At 35.9% G+C, this 19,030-nt stretch overlaps 1 protein-coding gene across 1 annotated transcript in view; it reads left to right on the top strand.

Annotated features, from left to right (window-relative positions):
• BBS9 (Bardet-Biedl syndrome 9) overlaps positions 1 to 19,030 on the top strand; it is a gene marked incomplete at both ends in the record, with an annotated part of 174,741 nt that overhangs the window by 109,058 nt on the left and 46,653 nt on the right. Inside the window, one exon of the mRNA XM_084260646.1 lies at positions 18,108 to 18,290. Within this exon, the coding sequence (XP_084116772.1) occupies positions 18,108 to 18,290 (183 nt within the window). The remainder of the gene's footprint in view (positions 1 to 18,107; positions 18,291 to 19,030) is intronic.

Consider the following 19,030-nt stretch of genomic DNA (forward strand, 5'->3'; position numbering starts at 1 on the left):
GGTACAACGTGGAGTGTGCTGTGCTCTCTGGGATGGTAGCAATCAGGTCAGACAGACTGGTAGGGAAGTTTACAGGCACAGAGCTGGCTTTTCTGCAGTCTCTCATACTGGAACAAGTGATGTAGGAAGTTAATCCCATTTTCCCTTCGATGTTACGCTTACTGTGTGTTAGCAGAAAGCGAACATCTGCCTGGTAATCTGGATGTGGTCCACTACAACTAAAACTGTGCGTGTTTATAATGTTCCATCAGTTTTTACAATGTTATTTCTAACCACTGTTGTCTGCAGTCATTTAGTACAATCAAAAGAAGAGATAACCAATGGTAGTAATAAAAATGAAAAAGTACAGTAGATAAATGTCAGATTAGTATTTTTTAATATTGTAATTACTAGTCTTTGTGCTTTCAAATTTACATTACTGTAGGTTTCTACACCTTCTTTAGGTACCTAAAATAATAATGAACTTTAAGCCTTTTAGAGTATTTGCATTCTCCAAAGTTTTTGGAAGAGTTAGTTCATTTAAACATTGATCTATGGGACTTAAGTAGCCTATGGGTTTCTCATTTTTTTTCTAGCTTTGGGTTTCTGATTTTGCATTTGGACTTGTAATGTGGTGTTGTTCAAAGAAATGGATACATTGTCATTTTACTTTTTTATTGTTTCTTAAAGTTGGTTAAACATTTTCAGCAAAACCTACAAAATATAAATCTCTGCAAAAAAATGTGCATACCTGAATTTGGCAAAATTGCTGTTGAGGACAGAAGGCTTTTTTTAGTCCTTTGAGTAATTTTTGTAGTAGAATGTTTTCTCCGCGGTATGCCAACATGTTTGATTATCTTTCGGCATTTAAGAAATGTTCCCCTATAAATTTGTATGATCTCATCAATGAATAAATGAGAAGTGCTATATACTTTGTGAGTTAGTAACTTGCCTCATTCATTCGTAAGTTTTGAGGGTGTGTTTGTGTTAACTAAGCTAGTGGCACGGTTTCTTTGGGTGGAAAATCTGAAAGCCCTCTCTGTCTCTTTCCCTGTTTTCAGGCGGTGTTTTAAACACCTTAGATAAGTAGTCTAACTGAAGGTTGCAATTAATTGTCTAGAACATGGGAATGGAATGCTGGTCTGGCATAACCCAAATGACTTGCACTGAATTTGGCGTGGAGCATAAAAGAAGGTGAAGTCACTTTTAATGATATGTCCCAATTCGTAAACAGGTGTTTGCCCAAGGGGAACGCGGTAGTTTGCAAGCATTATGGCAGAGTGATTCGCTGGAATATGTGAGCATTTCTAACCCTTCCCTCCCCCAAAATATATTATGTCAATCCTTTTAGCAATTCATGTTCAGTGAGGTATTGCTCCCAGCACTGAAAAAGATTGGATTCCAGAAATTGTGGCACTCGTTTTATCTATTAACCCATCTAATGAATGGTGTTTTAAAATTTGATTGGCAGCTTCTTTTCCTATCTTAATTAAATTGCTCCTTTACCCCCAGTGTCTTTGAAGGACAGAACCTTTGTTAAAGATGTCAAGTTGGTCTTTATTGTTTGTTTCCATGGGGAACAGAGCATGTTGACAACTTAAGATAAAAGTGCAGAATCAGGAATATACTTGTTAAAATACTCATTAAAAAGGTCTTACTAGTATGAATTAGGACAAAGAGGAAAACGTGTCCAGGGAAATTATGTTATTCTCCACCTGAGAAGCAAAGAGGTTGTAACATTTCTACTAAATCAAATTCTTTAGCACAGATAAATATTAAAAAGAAGTAGTAAAGTTTCTTCTGAAAGTATGAAGGCAGTTAAGTGCATAGAGAAAAGAGTTCAGTTGAAAAGTATTCTGTTTCTTTGGTAGTACAGGGGCAACCCTTGCGTAATTTCTGTTGAAGAGAAAATATCATCAAATCAGCACTGTAGAGAAATAGTACAGGTGTTAAGGTATAGGTTAAAAATGTCAGTGGGGTAAACAGTTGATAAGGAGTCTGTTTATTAAAATACTTCGTTAGAAATTAAGTGGGGATTAGAAGCAAATTATTTTAAGGTCACCAATTGTGAGTTATTAGACTAATCTCCTCCAATTTGCATTTTAATATGCACCAGTAGAAATTGCTTTTTTGAACCATTTCAAGGCTTTATTTTCATGTACGTTGGACTTCAGAGGCCAAAGTGTGCTATGTACTGTTGGAAGTTCACCATTTCTCACGTGGATCTATTCCTGTTTGTCAGAACCAGGTGGCTGTAAAAAAATTCCAGTTTGAGACAGAATTTTCACTAGCTAGAAGAAGACACAGAAGCTCAATTAGGATCAATAAAGGTCATCTTAATGTTGTTAGGAATGTATTTGCCATTCACCTTAACCTCACAGGTTTAGAGGAGCATGTGAAACTGGTGTTTATGATCACAACTTTTTCTAAAGGACTTGTAAAGATTCTGACCTATTTGCAAAAATGTTCTTTGCTGTTCACTTTAATAAGCTGATGAAGAGTTGTTTAGTATAGCCTATGGTGATGTACGTTTTATGCTTTATACTTTGGATTCATTTTATATTTGTGTTTTAAATCAACTCATTCTTTGTTTGTTAAGCTTTGTCTTAGTTAAGCTTGTATGAAAAATTTCTGATAAAGAGCTGATACAACTTAAAGAAATGAAGTCATAAAATCGCACTTGGTCTTGCTCCTGGAGTATACGATCATTAAGTGAGCGAATCCAAAACCAAATTACACCTTTTATTAACAGAAGACCCTTATCTAAAGATTTTCAAAACAAACCAGAGTAAAAATTAGCCAGATTAATGATTCAAATTAGAGACCATTCAACTAATGCATTCTAAAGCAATTACAAATTGTGTTTGAATGAGAAAAAGTTCAGGCTACAGTGTTCCTTGCAGCGATATGAAAAAAGTGGTGGGAGCTTATGGCTCTTGGTTTTTCTATTAGTTCTTGAACTAAACCGGTATATTACAGAAAAAGATGGACTGCCAAGCAGTCAGAATAAAGTTGGAAAGTAGCAAAGATGTTATGAAATGCATGCTTTTCTTGCTACCCACAGAGTACATGGCACCATGTGTTAAAGTATTAGCCTTTAAATTATAGGGATCTTATTCAGGTAATATGTGGAATGTATTTGTTTTGACAGGTATATCGGTGCCTATTGTCAGATCATCAATTACTTGAACATCAATAAAAGTAGTTGTAATGGGATATAAGGAGAGCTCTTCTTTGACTCCTCAAAAGGAGTAGGAATAGGCCCGGACAGAGAAATCTCATTCTTTGCCTGACAGTTGCTCAGATTAAATGCTAATTGGTTTCTTGAAAGAACAGTTTCCAGTAGTGAAGATACACCCCTAAAAATTCCCTTTTCTATGTTATATATAGAATATACATATTCTCCATATATAGAGAGAATTTGTACATTCTCTGCCTGTCAAAATATCCTTTTCTATAAATATCCTATCCACTGTTCTCCCTAGCTGTGGAGAATAGAACTCAGCAATCTTTGATGCTTGAATCCCACAAACATTAATTCCCATGACAAATCCCAAATAAAACTAGTGTCCCAGCCAATTTAGAGGGCTATAGATTATAAGCAAAACCTGACCCTTACTGGAAAGCAAACAACTGTTGAGTGACTGTATTACTGTGGAACATAACTGCCTAAATGCTTTCAGTTTACATGAAGCATTCATAATATCATCGGCAGTTTGAATAGCATATTAAAGAGTGGAAAGTTTAATTACAGCCACCCAAAACCTTATAGCACATCAGGATTATAGTCATAAATGGCCCTGGTGCTTTCAAACACATTTTACAATGTGTTTACATACTAAAATATCTGTATACATACTGAGTTTTCTCATTGTATGACATCTAAGAACATGCTGCTAATAAAATCTGCATTTTATGTGTATTTAAACTGACTTTAAAAAAATGAGTTGCAAATTACTTCATTGGGTTAAATTAAAACAAATGGGCTGATGCTTTGCTTATTGAACTTGCTGCATCAGATGTTCTTGAAGTAGAGTGGAAGGAAATAGAAACTGTAGTATTGACAACTATTTCAATTGTGGTTAATTACCTTTGTGATACAGATTAAAGGAAAAGCTCTAAGAATAAATTCAGTGCAGGTGTGGGTTTTCTTTCCTATGCAGGTATTTATGTGTCTCCAAGCAGTATCAGCCAGGTTGAGAATAGAAGATAGGGACAAAAGATCACAGTACAATGGAGAAGAAACCTGCTTGATCCCCTGCCTATTCAAGTTAATTAGTTAATAGCATATTTTTCCTCCAGCTTTCTTCTGATGGGGTTGAAATGTATGTATAAAGGTCAGTATGAGGGGGCTGTTCTGTAAACAGGGATGTTAGAATATTATTTTGCGTTAAAATCTTCAAGAATCATACTAGTTACCTGAGACTGCTGCCTTCATATTAGACAATTATTTCCATTAGAGGTGTTGCTTTGTTGATTCTGCCCACCCCCACTACCCCAGTTGTGGTGTGATGTAGTAACTTCAAGAAGTGGATTCTTCATTGATCTGAAGTGAAAAGTTGTGTTCCTATCAAATGATGTAATAATTTACAATAGTTTCTAAAGAGAGCATTAAACAAAATTATAAACCTTTTTAAATCCTTGGTTTAGCTCATCAGTTAGAATTTTAATGATTTGGGCAAGCAATTTGATGCACAGTTGAGGTTAATAAGAAGTGACAAAGCAGGGGTGGTTCCAGAGAGCTGTGTAATGCTGATACTCAAATGAATTAAAGGATAACTGAGGTAAGTGTAAGGTTGTTGGCCTGATGTTAATACCAGGTAAAATAACGGAATTTTGTTAGTAAGTTTTGTGGGAGTATTAAATTGTAATACTTTATAATTTTACTATAATATTTTTTTATATTCCTATAGTTATATGTTTACCTTAAATTATTTAAAAATAATTTGTGTTCACTTCCCACAAAACTCTTTACTGATTATATGCTATTGAATTTTATTGTGATGTGATTAAAGAAAAAGCTATATACTCACTATTCTGTTTTGTAATTAAATATTATTAATTCTGGGCCGTTTTCATTTCTGCTGTTGTGGATATTATTTTGCAATATTGCCACAAAAGTACAGGGGAGATTAGGGTAAATAATAAAGAAATAAATTGAAAAATACCTAGTTGAAACATGCTGAAAACTGGAAGATACTTGAAAATGGAATAGTAAGACTGTTAAATGAATCAGCAGATGAATTGAGAGGCACTGGCTGATACCACGTGGACAAAAACAGATAAGAGGAGCACTCACTAGAAAAGACTAAATGAAAGAGGGCAGTTTCCAATTAGTAGGGATAATTACCATTTTGAAAGAGATCTTGTCCATCAGTACTCTGATAATAACAGTTGATAATGGTAGTGATCTTCAAATGTTGAAAATGTTAAATATTAACTTGGGGGGGGAAAGAATTTTTAAAATTTAATATGGTGTTACTTTTTATCAAGTGAATTATTACATTGGGGTAACTATTTAGTAAAGTTCAGGGCAGTTTCAGATTTTCTATTCCTGTGAATATTGTTATGCATGTTAGCAGCTGAGTATATTTTATCCACACACAGAACATGGCTATTTAGGAAGAGAACTATGTATTAAGAATTATATGTATTTATTATTCTCTCTATATAATTATAGGATTAAAAAATCTATACTGGAGGAGATATGTTTTACTGACTTTTTGCATTTGATTTTTTTTTCCTCATGTAAAATCTCAGTTATGATGAAGCCAGTGACAAAGCTTTTTTAACTTAAGGACAATTTCTGGCTTTATTAATGTAGAGTTAATTTTAATTTTTATAGTTCATCAATATTTAACATTTAGAGATTTACTGTAGGACAACTGTGGAGCAAAAATGCGTGATTTTAGATTTGTGGGGGTGTAAAAAAGACATTACGAAGTCTGGCCTACATATAAGTAAGAAATTTACTTAAAATTAATTAATTTTACACTACTGAAGACATACTAGAAAAGTTGACTTTAGGATAAAATGATTTTTTTTTCCTCACCTCATGGTTCATTTTACCCCAGTGTTAACCACAACAGTGAGACTTTCTGAATGAACATGTAAGCCTTTTTGTGTGTAGCTCCACATGGAAGCAGCACTCTGACCTTCAGTTACCAGGGGTGTGTGAGATGTAGTGTAAACAGTTGATTTTAAAATCTTACTTGTTAATAATTTTGTTCATTTTAGACTCAACTACAATATGCATCTATAATGTATAGTATTCTGTTTCAAAACTTGCTTGCTATTTGAGTTCAGTGTACTGTTGCCTGTGATAAAGCTTCAGGTTCAGGCAGAGAAAAAGAATTTTACAGTATTCTAAATTTATTTGCCTCCATCACAAAATGCTGTTTGCCTGTAGCTGTTTTAATACTAGAAATATGTTTTGTCTATGGCTCAGAACATGGAAAACAACTTCAAATAACTGTAACATGGTGTAGTATTTAATGTGTGGATGGGCCCCTAAGGGTCCAAACAACAACTCTCACATCTATCCTTTCTTATACATGATGCTTTATCTACCTGAGCCCCAAATAAGAGATGCTTGTTTGCTCTGAGTTTGTTGAAGTACGTGGTATATAGACTTAGGTTGGAATGATTTCTTTCAGAGGCAAAAGAAACTTGCCAGTATTAAGAATAGCTGCTACTGTAAAAATTAGAATTTGTCATCTCCTCCAACTTTTTTAGTTGTTCATAAGGGAAAAGAAAGATGATCTGTGTAGAGGATGGGTAAATTTTAAGGGGGTCCTCATGTACAGTATGGTGAGGCACAAAAATACATCTTTACTGGAGTACTTAAGCATATAGCAACATCTTGCTTTAAGTCTGTTATTTAATTGCTTATTTCATAGGAGGTAAGGGAAGAGAATTTATTTGTAATGATGATTGAATCTAATGAGATGAAATTGCCCTTTCATACTATTTCTCATATGTTCTGTTACAGTATTTATGGCTAAAGGTCACCTGTGCATATCTCTTGAATAGCGGGGGTTTGCTTTATTATGTTCTGTGTGAGTGAGATTCACAAAAGCAGTTTTCATCTAGAGAAGTTAGAATTCTTCTGTAGTCAGTGGAGGTAAAGAAGGGTTTTGTGGAGTACAGGTGCTGAAAGTTAGATACCATTTTTGGCTTTTTTTGTAAAAAAAAAAAAAAAAGCAGCAGTCCTTCCACGGTTTATAGAAGAAAGTAAGGGAAGCTAGCCACCTTCTCTGAGAACTTGTCTTGTGGCTTGTGCTCTGTTTTAAACAACTATGTTCTTGCATTTGCTCCAAAAGAAAGGAAGGCTGCATATCCTTCTGCTTCTTTGCTCTGTGAGGGTAGCAGCATTCCAGTTCCTTTCACGCTAAGCTTTGCAACGGAGTTATTTCCATTGGGAAATGAATTTTCCTTTATATTTTCCCCTAGGAATTTTCCATTTAGAAAAGAACATAATGTTTGGTTCATATTCTCATTGCACAGCGGGTTTTCTTTAGTGCTTCTTCCCACAGGAATGGTGCTCAGTAATTCTCTCCAGTCCTATCATTTAACAGCATGCCAGCTGTCTGCTTTCTTAAATGATCGATGGAGCTTGGTAAGTTAGTTCCACCTGATAATGAGGTTTTATCTATTTTTATATATTTTCATCATTGATTCTTGACACGTCACTCTGAGGACATTGCTTATGTGGAACATGTCAGTGCAGTCTCAGTTCAGCTGTGTGCACTTGCAGTGTGAGTCACAAGTATCATCCTTCTCTACAGGCTCCTAAAGCAGATTCCAAGGCTTTTTTGGTAGCAGTGGAGGCAAGCACTGGAGGTGGTCCTGGAAGAGGGACTAATTAACATGAGAGAAAGTAGAGAAACATCTTTCTTTAGGTTCCTACCATTTTATAAATGTTTTAATTTGGCCATCATTCATAACAAATGCTTTTTTTCAGATGTTAATGGAAGGTTTCTACACTTTCAGAGGATGAAACTGGATAATGTACGTCATGTTTCTGAGCTCCACCAACTTGAAACATCAAAGTGAATTTGTTCTGATATTTGGCCAACTTATTTAGTCATCCTTCTAGACAAAACGTTTATCTGGATTTTTGCTCTGCAGTGTGGCTAGAATGTGCACTACCCAGATGTGTTTTCCTAACTTTGATGCAAGAGAATAAAGCAAAGATAAAAACCCTTTTGAATACATCTTGTTATGACCAGTAATGGTTGAATCTAAGTTAAAAACTATTAGATTTGACTGAACCAGGGCATGAACTTCAGCTGTCTTACATCAGGGGAACAAGGCAAGTGTTTAAATAGAGCTTTTTTTTTTTTTTTTGAAAGGCTTTCTGATAAGAAAAGATTTTCCTATCTCAGCCAAAATCAGTAAGAGCATTTGTTACTAATTTAATGGGGTGTGTTTGTATGTGGTTACATATTAGCACTGAAAAACGAGCTCTTTCCTGCCCTACAAAATTGAGGGTGATATTTGTTAATCCAAATATTATGCAGTATAACTCTCCATAAACTTTTGCTCAGACAGTCAGGAGATTTTGCTAGATTTAAAGCAGAGGAGAGAAGGTTAATTATCACGTTTCAGACACTGACGCATACCTGACGCTTTCTATCTCTTTTCTCTGGTCCCCTAATTCTAGCAGCCCCAGTAGGAATCTCAGTCTAGGTCAGCAGGACTTAAAAAAGACCTTGTACATCCATTCCCATCTCCTCTGTAGACTCATCTGCATTTTAGAATAAAGAAATAGAGGAATGAGGTACTTGCATGGAAGTAATTCTTGTGCATTTGATGGTGGACTGTTTTAACACTTCTTTTCCTTCATCGTTAAAAAAAAAAAAAAAAAGGCCTTTCTTCTATAATCCTCAGTCTTTCTGAGTGAGCTTTTTTGGAGGTGAAAGATTGTTCCCCATTTAACTTTAGGTTAACTCTGACCTGTCTTGCTTTTCTGACAGTGTACAGGGGTCCATAGGTAGTCCATAGGCAAGGTCAAAAATGTGGTTATGTCACATATTGGCAAGTTTGTCATACAGCTGTTCTTTCAGTAGAAAATTGGTCCTAAACATACTGGAAGAAGTTCAATCTGTCCTCTATCTTTTCACTTATTTTAAGGAAAAGAGGATATGTGTAGGATATGAGTGGACGTAGCAGTTACACTACTGAAAGTAGGGAAAAAAGTTATTCCAAAGATATGGGTGAAGGACTATTGCCTGTACTGCCAATTTTGACCTGTTTTTCCTTGGCATTTCTGAAAGGCTGAGAAATAAGAGCATCATTAAATAATGCATTTTGAAATGAATGTTAGAAAGCTGAATACCTTCAGGTATATTTAGAAGTGCGATGGGAGAACAACATAGAATGTTATGATTAATAAAGCCCCAATCCTGTGTGTACATACATGCATATATAACGTTGCATATATAATGTTGACATTTACTTTATTGGTCACCAATTTGTAGCCTATGGTGGGACATACTTAATAACTGTATGATAAAATAAGTTTTGCATGCTAAAATAGTTACTATTTTTGCAGCTCAATTTTATTTTTAGTAGGAGATGAAATTGGGGGACAAACATTTGCTGGTTTTGCTTTTATTTTTGGGTATCTAAAGTTCTCACTCCTGAGTTTAACTGGCAGAATGCACTGCCTGAGTTTATTGTGTGGCTAGGGCAGGTGTACACATGAAGAGAAGTGCACCTGATTCTTTCCTGTGAGCTTTGTGCCTGTGAATCAGCAGTGTGTTTCAGGTGGGAATTTTTAATTTGTCAGTTTGAGAGAAGAAAGTTAGAAGGTGCAGTTCCAGGTGTGCAGAATAATGAGCATCATTGGCCACTATCTGCAGCATGATGAATTCCATGACCTAAAAATAGGTGTTGTTTCCATCATCACCTGAAGAGCTGCCATTGAACACAATATAATGTTACTTCAGGTGTTTCCTTTTTTGTTGTCTTTCTTTTTCTATAGCTCCCAGGCAGGGATATGATAAGCCTTTTGCTTCTTAGGTTAAGTCCAACTTCTATGACATAGAAGTATGATATTTTCTGTCAATACTTGGCTTGCTCCCAGAAAATGAAATTTACATCCCTGAAAATAATCACACCTGTGTGGCAGTAATGGTTGGCGCAGAAGCTGAATATCATATGAAGTAGGACACAGCTCAAGTTTAGGTTATTTGCTGGGTATTGTGGAATAAGCGTTACTGTGGTTTGTGCTCTACTTCATCTGTGAAGGAACACAAAAGTGTTTTATCTGAAACTTACCTTTGTGGCACCTTGCTTGAATGATGAATTTTTATTTTCACTAAATGGCTCTTGAAAACATCTTTCTTTTTTGGTAGTAAAACCTAGTGAACTCCAGTCTTTCTGTTGAATTCTCTTCAAATTTTAGAGACTGTGTTTTTGACTAAGTTTTATAAAACCTGCATTTCATCCTGAGGTTCCTTTGTTTTGAAATGATTGTCTATTTCAGAACAAAAAATAGAAATTATGGAAAGTCTGTAATGTAAAGACAAGCTATTCAAGCAAGCAGTTTGTGTATGTTTTGTGACCTTTGCACTTTGACTTGAGAAGCCTGTTTTATTTCCAAATGTACTGGCACAGGTTTTCAAGGTTGTACTAATAATATTCTAGAAAGTACCTCAACACAGAAAAGTAGTTTTAATGTGAGATGCCCTCAAATTAGTGTTGTAGTTAAGAGCTTCTAATTAGCTTGCCATCCATTTTCTTTGATTGCTATGTTTAGAGTTTGTTTCCAGAGTGTAGCCTTTTAATTTAATCATTCTGAGTCTTACTGCTGCTCTCAGAGAGCGTGTTGGTAAACACAATGTTTTCTAATGATTTGAAATTCTATATGCTAGCCAGCCTGAATGGGGAGTTCTGGAAATTTCTTCAGGTGGTTCAGTATAAAACGTAAGTGCCAGAATCACGAGAGGGACTGGGGAGGCAAGTTAAACGACTTGAAATTTGCCTTAATACTTCACTGTCATGACTGATTTATTCGATACTGATACTTCTGTTGTTAACAGTATTGGAATAGAATTTTCTGAAATGGCTTTTTGTTCGTCCATGCCGATGGAAAATATCTCTATTGTGTATTAGTTTGATTTGTTTTTATTAACCTTTTCAAGATGTGTTTCTTACCATGTTTATTACTTTTCATTATTATAATAAAACACAAATCTGGCATGAGCCTAATTTAAGAGATGTATTTTACTGTGTACTTCCTGGGGAGCAATGATTTGTGGATTTGTTCTAGATTTCCAAAAGTACACTCATCATCTGATACCTAACATGCTGCAAATGCTCTTTTCCCACTAGGTGCATATGACTAATCACACTGAGAGTAGTGCTCTTTAATGAGGTGAAATCCTGCCCTTACTGAATCAATGCAGCCTTCCCACTGGAGCTGCCAAATCCTTGGTTTTTACCCATTGAGCTTCACTGTACATAAACGTTTGCAGAAGCAGGATGTAATAGCTTTCCCTTGATTTCCTTGCCATCCTTAGATTCTATTGGACAGAAATACAATTAGTGATTTTCAGGATTAGGCCCCTGATAGTTTTTAAACTGTTTATGTTCACGGCTTATTTTAACACAGAGAGCACACAACTTCACTGGTTAAAATCTGTTCCTTTGACCAAAAACGTTATTTTACAACACTACATGATAGCATGTATTTGGTGATACAGAACAAGCACTCCACCTCCCTGTCTCCATTTAGCTAATGTTTGGCTGTATTTTTTATACATTGCTGCCAATTCAACCACAGTTTTACAGTGAAACTCTATTCATTGATAATCAGAGATTCCGTGGCATATCTGTGTGTTGTTTAGTACATCCCGATGCTTAAATGGAACTTTTGTTTTGAAGGGGTAAGTAGAGGTTTCAGTGTAACTCACTGGCTTCTTGGGGTTTGTGTGATTTGTACCAGATGTTATTTCACTCAGATAAGCTACTAATTTTACAACTCGGCTTTTAAATTTGGATTTTATTATGTAGAACTAGCTTCTAAATATACTGGAATGTATCATATGTATTATGGAATATGTTTGGATCCTTACTTCAAGATTTTTTATTTTTGCTCCATCTTGGCATTTAGTAGTTCTACCAAGAAAGAAGTTACTCATGTGCAAAACTGGGTGCAGTGTTTACTTGTGGATAGACTATTGAGAGGAGGTGGTGTCAGGTATTGAACATTAATCTAGCTTTTCAAAAATGCTAAACACCTTTAGAAAAAACCCAGGGCACATGGAGATAAGATTATTTTAACTTGATTAATTTATTTAACTGTAATTCTTGCTGCTTGTGGAAGAAATACCAGAGCCAACAGGAATTACTCCTTTCTGTTACAGAGGTTTCAAATGAGGAAGCTCAGGTAATGACAGGCAGCAATTTACACACCTAGATGTGTTTAAATAAAACTAGTAAACTCACAACAGTGATGCAAGCAAGCAGGCTTTTGCTACTACATTAATATTGCTAAGACAAAATTTCAACATTGATTTATGCATAGGAAGAGCTGCTTGTTTAGACTTAGGGGAATATGAATATGCTGCTTTTAATTAGATCAATGTTATGTAGCGCTAACCAGGTTGTTTTGCTTAGATTTTACTGAAATAGCTTATTTAAATACTTCGTCCAAAAATACAGATTTACCATGGAGTAGGGTGACCCTGAGCTCTCAAGGATTTTAATTTGGGTTTAAATGTATTAATTAAGTGCTCAGGTGCCCACGGTTCTTAACCACCACTTATTTTGCAATGAACTTGAAAAAATCTCCCTAGTTAGAGTATAGGGGTATAGATAAAAACTGAGAAATAAAGACTTGTTAAGACATAGTTGTAGCCTCTTTATTAGAGTGTTTTAAAGAGGGAAAATGAAAAATGTAGAATCTCTCTTCTTCCCCCCCCCTTTTGAATTGCTCATTTTCATACATGTATGAATAGTTGAAAAGATAGTTATTTTACGTTAAAAAATATTAATATCATTGTCCCTAGTTCTCAAAATTTAATAAAATAAGATGCTGTGTGACTCTCTCTGGAAGTAAGCCACAGGTTTATTATATGTGAAGACTTAAAAGAAGATTCTAAATTTAAACAATTCATGCATTTGGCTTTTATAGATTGACTTGGTTGCTATTTTAATCTGTAACCTGTGATGTTGCTTCGTGACAAGTTTCCAGGGAAAAGTGTAGTAGAGATGTTACTGAGAATTCTGTTAATGACAATTCCAGAATAATGAAAATATTCTGGAAATAATGTAAAAGAAAACAAACCCATGCAACTTCCCTTACAACCTCGAATATTTCATCAATCTGGTTGCTCTGGTTCCCAGAGGCACAGATTGCTATCGTAGTTACTTGTGGTGATCAATAATTTCGTGTTCATCAATTGAGGCAGTAGCATTTCAGGCGGTACCTGTGCATCCAGATAAAGCATGGGTTGTAGTTGTGCTACATCTTTCATCTCTCTTGTCTTCTCAGGTCAAGGCTGTGTTGGGCTTCACTTGAAAGTTGGGTATTTAGTGAATTGATGCTTTGTTGTCATTAGGGTGGGCCTATGCCGCAGTTTCAAGAGCCCTGGTCATGGTTAACACTAACTGAAGCATTCTTACAAGAGTCAGATAATTGTGGCCTGAGGTACTGATTCCCAATGTGTGCTCTCATGTACCCAGTGCAGGGCTGTGGGAATGCTATGGCATTTAGAAGTGCTCTGTTAGGGGAGTGACATGGTTATTCTTTCTGGTGACAGAGTGTTTGATAAAGATCTCTCTCTGACATGGATATCTTTGCCTGCATTCCATAAAGCCTTAGCCTCCTATCAAAAGTGGTATGTATGATGGTTGTTGAGTGAGATGGTCTGCACAGGGAATCAGGCTGCTAATCACTGCTTTGTTATGTTGTAAACGACTTTGAGAATTGCCTGTAAAAAGTTTACTCTCAGAATAAGAGATATTCAGGATTTTTATTAATTAGATTGCTATTGTCACTTGTGCTGTCTGTTTTAAAGGTTTCCTTTGCTGTGTCATTGTATGCAGCTACAATACAAAAACTATGTGTGAACAGTAAACAAAGGGGCTTCTAAAGAAAAGGCACTTTATTTTAAATACTTACATGTTCTATGTGTACTAGGATATGTGATGAGGACTTCTCAAAACCTCAAGAAAAATGTTCTGTTAGATCTTGTTATGGATGTAGCAACAGGATTGCATTTCCTTCTCTAAAATGAGTGAATGTGGTGAAGGGTAAATAGCATAGTACTAAATATCCTCTTGTGATAGGAATGAGCAAGCAGGAATCCTAGCATTTCTCAGGTCTCCATTTTTTTTCCTGATTTACATACATTAAAAGACTGCTCTGTGAAGATCTAATTTTGTTTAACAATAGTTGGAATGCGTAGGATCATTTAAATGCCTTGCAATAAATTATTGCATGTTAAGCTAAGAAGGCTTGCCAGAAGAGACCTGTGAGCTTGCAATCTCTGTTTTTGGTTGTATGGCTCTCTTGAAACCACGTATAAAGGTATAGACTGTGGATTAATTTACTGTGGAGTTGTCACGGTTCCAACCTGCTTGGTAACTAAGCTGCCAATTGCTCACCCCTCCTTCCCTCCAGTGGGATGGGGAGGAGAATGGGGGGAAAAAAACCCTCAAGGGTTGTGGGTATAAAGACAGTTTAATAAGATAACCCAGTAAGATAGTAACTACCACCATTTTGATGCACAAATGCAGTTACTCACTCCCAGTTCCCAGCCTGTTTCTGAGCAGTGATCCCACCTCGCAGCTCACTTCCCCAGTTATATATGGAGCATGATGCTATATGGTATGGATTATTCCTCTGGCTGCTCTGGGTCAGCTGCCCTAGCTGTGCCCCCGCCCAGCTTCTTGTGCACCTGGCAGGGTGCTGGAATCTGGAGTCCTTGACTTAGTGTAGACGCTACAGCTACCTAGCAACAACTAAGACCATTGGTGTGTTATCAAAGTTGGATTTAGTGTGAGAGCAAAACACAGCACTGCACTAGCTACTAGAAGGAAAATTAACTCTATCCAAGCCAAAGCAAGAACAAGAGTGAGTAATAGTCTTGTTAATTCATTGTCCCTGGGTCCATTTTGGAAAAATTCTGATGTTACTTTTCATATTTTAACAAATTTGTTACCGATAATTGCTTCTAAGTGGATGAAGTGTAAAGAGATTCTGTACTCCTTAAACGCCAAACTTCAGCTCTCTTTGAACTTGATTTCTGCTAAAAACAAAGATACTTCAAATTTACCAGAAGCTGAACCCAATGTTATAGAACTAGGTGAGAGTAAGACTAGTTAACTGTCCCCCACTGGTGAAACTTTAGTCATATTTTTCTTGGCTGTTTTAAAAGAAGAAAAACAAATTTTCAGTCATATTTCCTGTTTTCCATTTTAGACAATGGCATAAAACCTCTTCAGTCCCAGTGCTGTTAGGGACTCCAAGAAAATATACTACCAACTCAAAGGAAAAAAACAAGGCAAAAAACCCAGCTCCTTGGAACTTCATGCTAATTTCTTGTCCTTTACTTTTTCAAAGTTTTCTTCAACTTCCTGGCCAGCTAATAAGAGGCATTTTGTAATTTTGGAATTGTATTTGGATTTTTTGTATTACTGGAATAAGCCTGAGAGAGTGATGTTCGTTATTGCCCCAAGGAACTTGTCTGAATATACAAGAGTGGGTATGTTGCAAGCCTTTTTCAAAAGAGATTAGTAATTTTGAAGTTATTGCTCGATGTTTAATGCTGCCCTAAAAAAACCCACTTTGAATGGAGAAATCTGATTGTTTTTCAAACTTGAATCTCCATTAGCTTAAAGTTTTCAAATGCTTGACATCCTACAAGTTCTACTTAACAGTGAAGAGCTATCTTTCTGCTGGAACACTTAAGGCTGAAAACAAAAATGCTCTCTCCTTGGAAATTTTGATGTTCAAATCCTGGTAATACTGCTGAGGGGAGAAGTTCTTAAGATTATAGAAGCACTTCTGGGTTTCAGGTCTATCACTGCAACAGTAAATATGAAATTTAGTAGAAGTCTTAAATATCTTCAATTTTGAGAACAGTTCCTGCTTTTTTCTGTGTTGTTATATATTTATGTCTATGTTAATGTTGTTATAGGAAGCATAGTGATAAAACTCATCAACACGTTATATTCATCTTCACATATTTTTCTTTCCTAAATTCTCAAATGCATATTGCACAGGAAAGGTGAATAGATACTTGAAAGCCCCTGTCAGAGTCAGGTGCATGGCCCCTTGGAAGCATGAAGCTGTATAGTGTATTCAGGTACTGGTTACAGTGAACAGATGCAGCTGATGGAGGCTACTACATAGTATTGTGTTTGTCACGTACCTTTGTGACCCATAACTCTGTTCAAAAGCAGCTGCAGTGGAGAGCTCGTCTCGTGCAGAACATGAGCTATGAAGAACATGAGGGCTCTGGTCTGAGCAAACTGAATGCAGGCATGATTACATCAGGTGACATGCCTGTGATACTGCTGTTCTCCTTGAAGCAAAGTATGTCATGTTGGTTTTCACTATTATTTAGGACTAACTTCTCTGCATGGTTAGCTGGGCTTTTTTTGGTTTGTTTTGTTGCTTGACTCTGATTTATGTAGTGTTTGGACTCATGAGTGTCCTGTGGGTTCTCCGTTTTATTTGGAAACACTGCATTTTAAAACCTAAAACAAAAGCTATCAACACATTTTGTTTGAAATGTTTCATATTTATAGTTCCCTAAAATTCTGTTTTCTTTATCTTCCCAGTCACATGGGAACTCGGAGGGAACACACACGCATCTCTAATGCCAGTGTTGCAGATTAAAAATAGTTTTCCTTCACCAAATGCTAACAGCTGGTTGGCTTTGTTTCCCGGCTGGAGATGCATTGTATAGTATTTTCGTTTTCCTGCTGTTGCCAAATGTTAATGGACCAAGCTCTGCAAGTTTTACTTTGTAAATTCTATTGTAATACTAATTATACTTTAACTGGATTTCTGTGAGGCTTTTCACAACTCTAGTCAAGTACCTATTACCCCATTTTGCAGATAAATAAACAGAAGGAGAAAGTGGTTGGGGTGTGTGTGTGCGCTCTGTGTTGCTTTAAATGACAATGAAGATAATCAGCGCTGCTGTAAGCCAAGTCTTACTCAGGCAACCTCAAGATGTAGCAGCGCTCATGAGAACAGGTCTCTAGTTAAAGTAACTCAGTGCAAATACCGTGGAAAATCTCTTGTTATACTGAAATTGTAGCAATTGCATATTGAAATCATTGTCAACTTCACTTTTCACCAGTGGTGGAAAATGTCTAAACATTGTATTTCAAGAAAGAATGAGTATTTTCCAAAATATCCATTATTATAATGCTGTGAGTGGACAATATTATATGCAATGACAATTATTTCTGAACTGAGAATATCATCTAATAGCTCTTCTGTTTTTCCTCATCTTGAAGTACTCAGCAAAACTGTCTTGCCATCTTAGAAAAGAATCTGCCATTTTATTTTCAAAAGTCTTTCATGATGTCTGGCAATTAAAGTGATATTGCCTTTATATACATGATCCGTAATGTTTAAACTTTGAGATAAAAGCTGAAGCAACTAGTGCAAAATATGGAGACACCTGAGAGTTAATAAAATAACAGATGACAGTTATGTTCATGTGGAAATTATTATATACTGCATTTTAATTGATAAAATCAATGTTGGGTTTCTTTGATTAATACAGTAGGCTCGCTGGCCATGTACAGATTAGTGTCTCGTGTGGTATAAACCTGAAAGTAAATTTGTATTATGGGATATGATGGGGATCAATTTCAGGAATGATTTGGGAATATGCTCTAAACAAAATTCTTTCTACACTGATTGTACTAGGTACATTAATCCTCTTGCCATATGGACTTGAAATTGCCTTGGGTGTGCAAAAGAAACATCTAGATAAATGATAACTCATTTAATACTCTGTGGTTTGTGTTTATGGGAAACAGAATTCCTCAGGATCTTCTAGAGGAAAACAAGAGCGTGCCAAAGGTAATTTCAGAATTGACTGTTCACGAATGGTAAAATTATACTTAACAGACGTTTGTAATTTTTGCAGGTAATAGCTCTAGCAGATGCAGCAGAAGAAAATCAAGCCAACATGTTCCAGGCATTCACAAAGTTGAAGAGTGCCACCCATCTGGTGATTATGTTGATTAGTCTGTGGCAGAAGCTCAGCACTGATCAAGTTGCTATTCTAGAAGCTACGTTTTTGCCATTAGCAGAAGATACACAAGAGCTGGTAAGAATCTGTAAGAGCTGCTTGAAAAATACTCCCTGACAGACCTTTCAGTTTTAATAATTTTACATATTTTGTGATGTACTTTCTTGAAGACTGTCCTTTTAAATGATTTACTAGCCTTATTAAGTAGGTATTTGAGACAAACTGCACTGATTTCACAGGAAGGTGGGAGTGGGTGATAGAACGTTTCACTGTAAGATATGGGTGATATCAATTAATTTACCTTAATTCTTTGATAAAATGACACATAGCAGCATATCATGTAAGTACAGCTGCTTTTATCTTCTGTCCAGTTGTTAGCACAAACGGAATAGGCCCTATTTTTTAAAAAAATCTAATACAAATGCTATATAATATCAATACACATGTACTTGCATGCACACATTCCAATCTAACAATAAAATACAGACACGTACACAGAATAATACAGAATATTTATTCTATCAAGCATTTGCTGTACTTTGTCTTCAGCTTGGTTTATAAGATGGTTGAAAGCTATACAAAGAAAATACTGTGAATAGGTAATCTACTTCTATTCTCCAAACCATGCTCTAGATAGTCCTGCACTGTGTATAGATATATTACACAATTCTCTGATTTAGTGTGACTACATGAGATTGTGTACAAAATTTGGAGAATGGTCTGTAATGAAATGTAATGCTGTATTCTGTCTTTGCCTAAGGTCCCCAGGCGAGCACTGCTTTAGTTAAGGAACATTCTAAACTTAAAGCAGTGAGGCT

Source organism: Gallinula chloropus, assembly GCF_964237585.1.
Source record: "Gallinula chloropus genome assembly, chromosome: 2".
NCBI classification, from domain to species: domain Eukaryota; kingdom Metazoa; phylum Chordata; class Aves; order Gruiformes; family Rallidae; genus Gallinula; species Gallinula chloropus.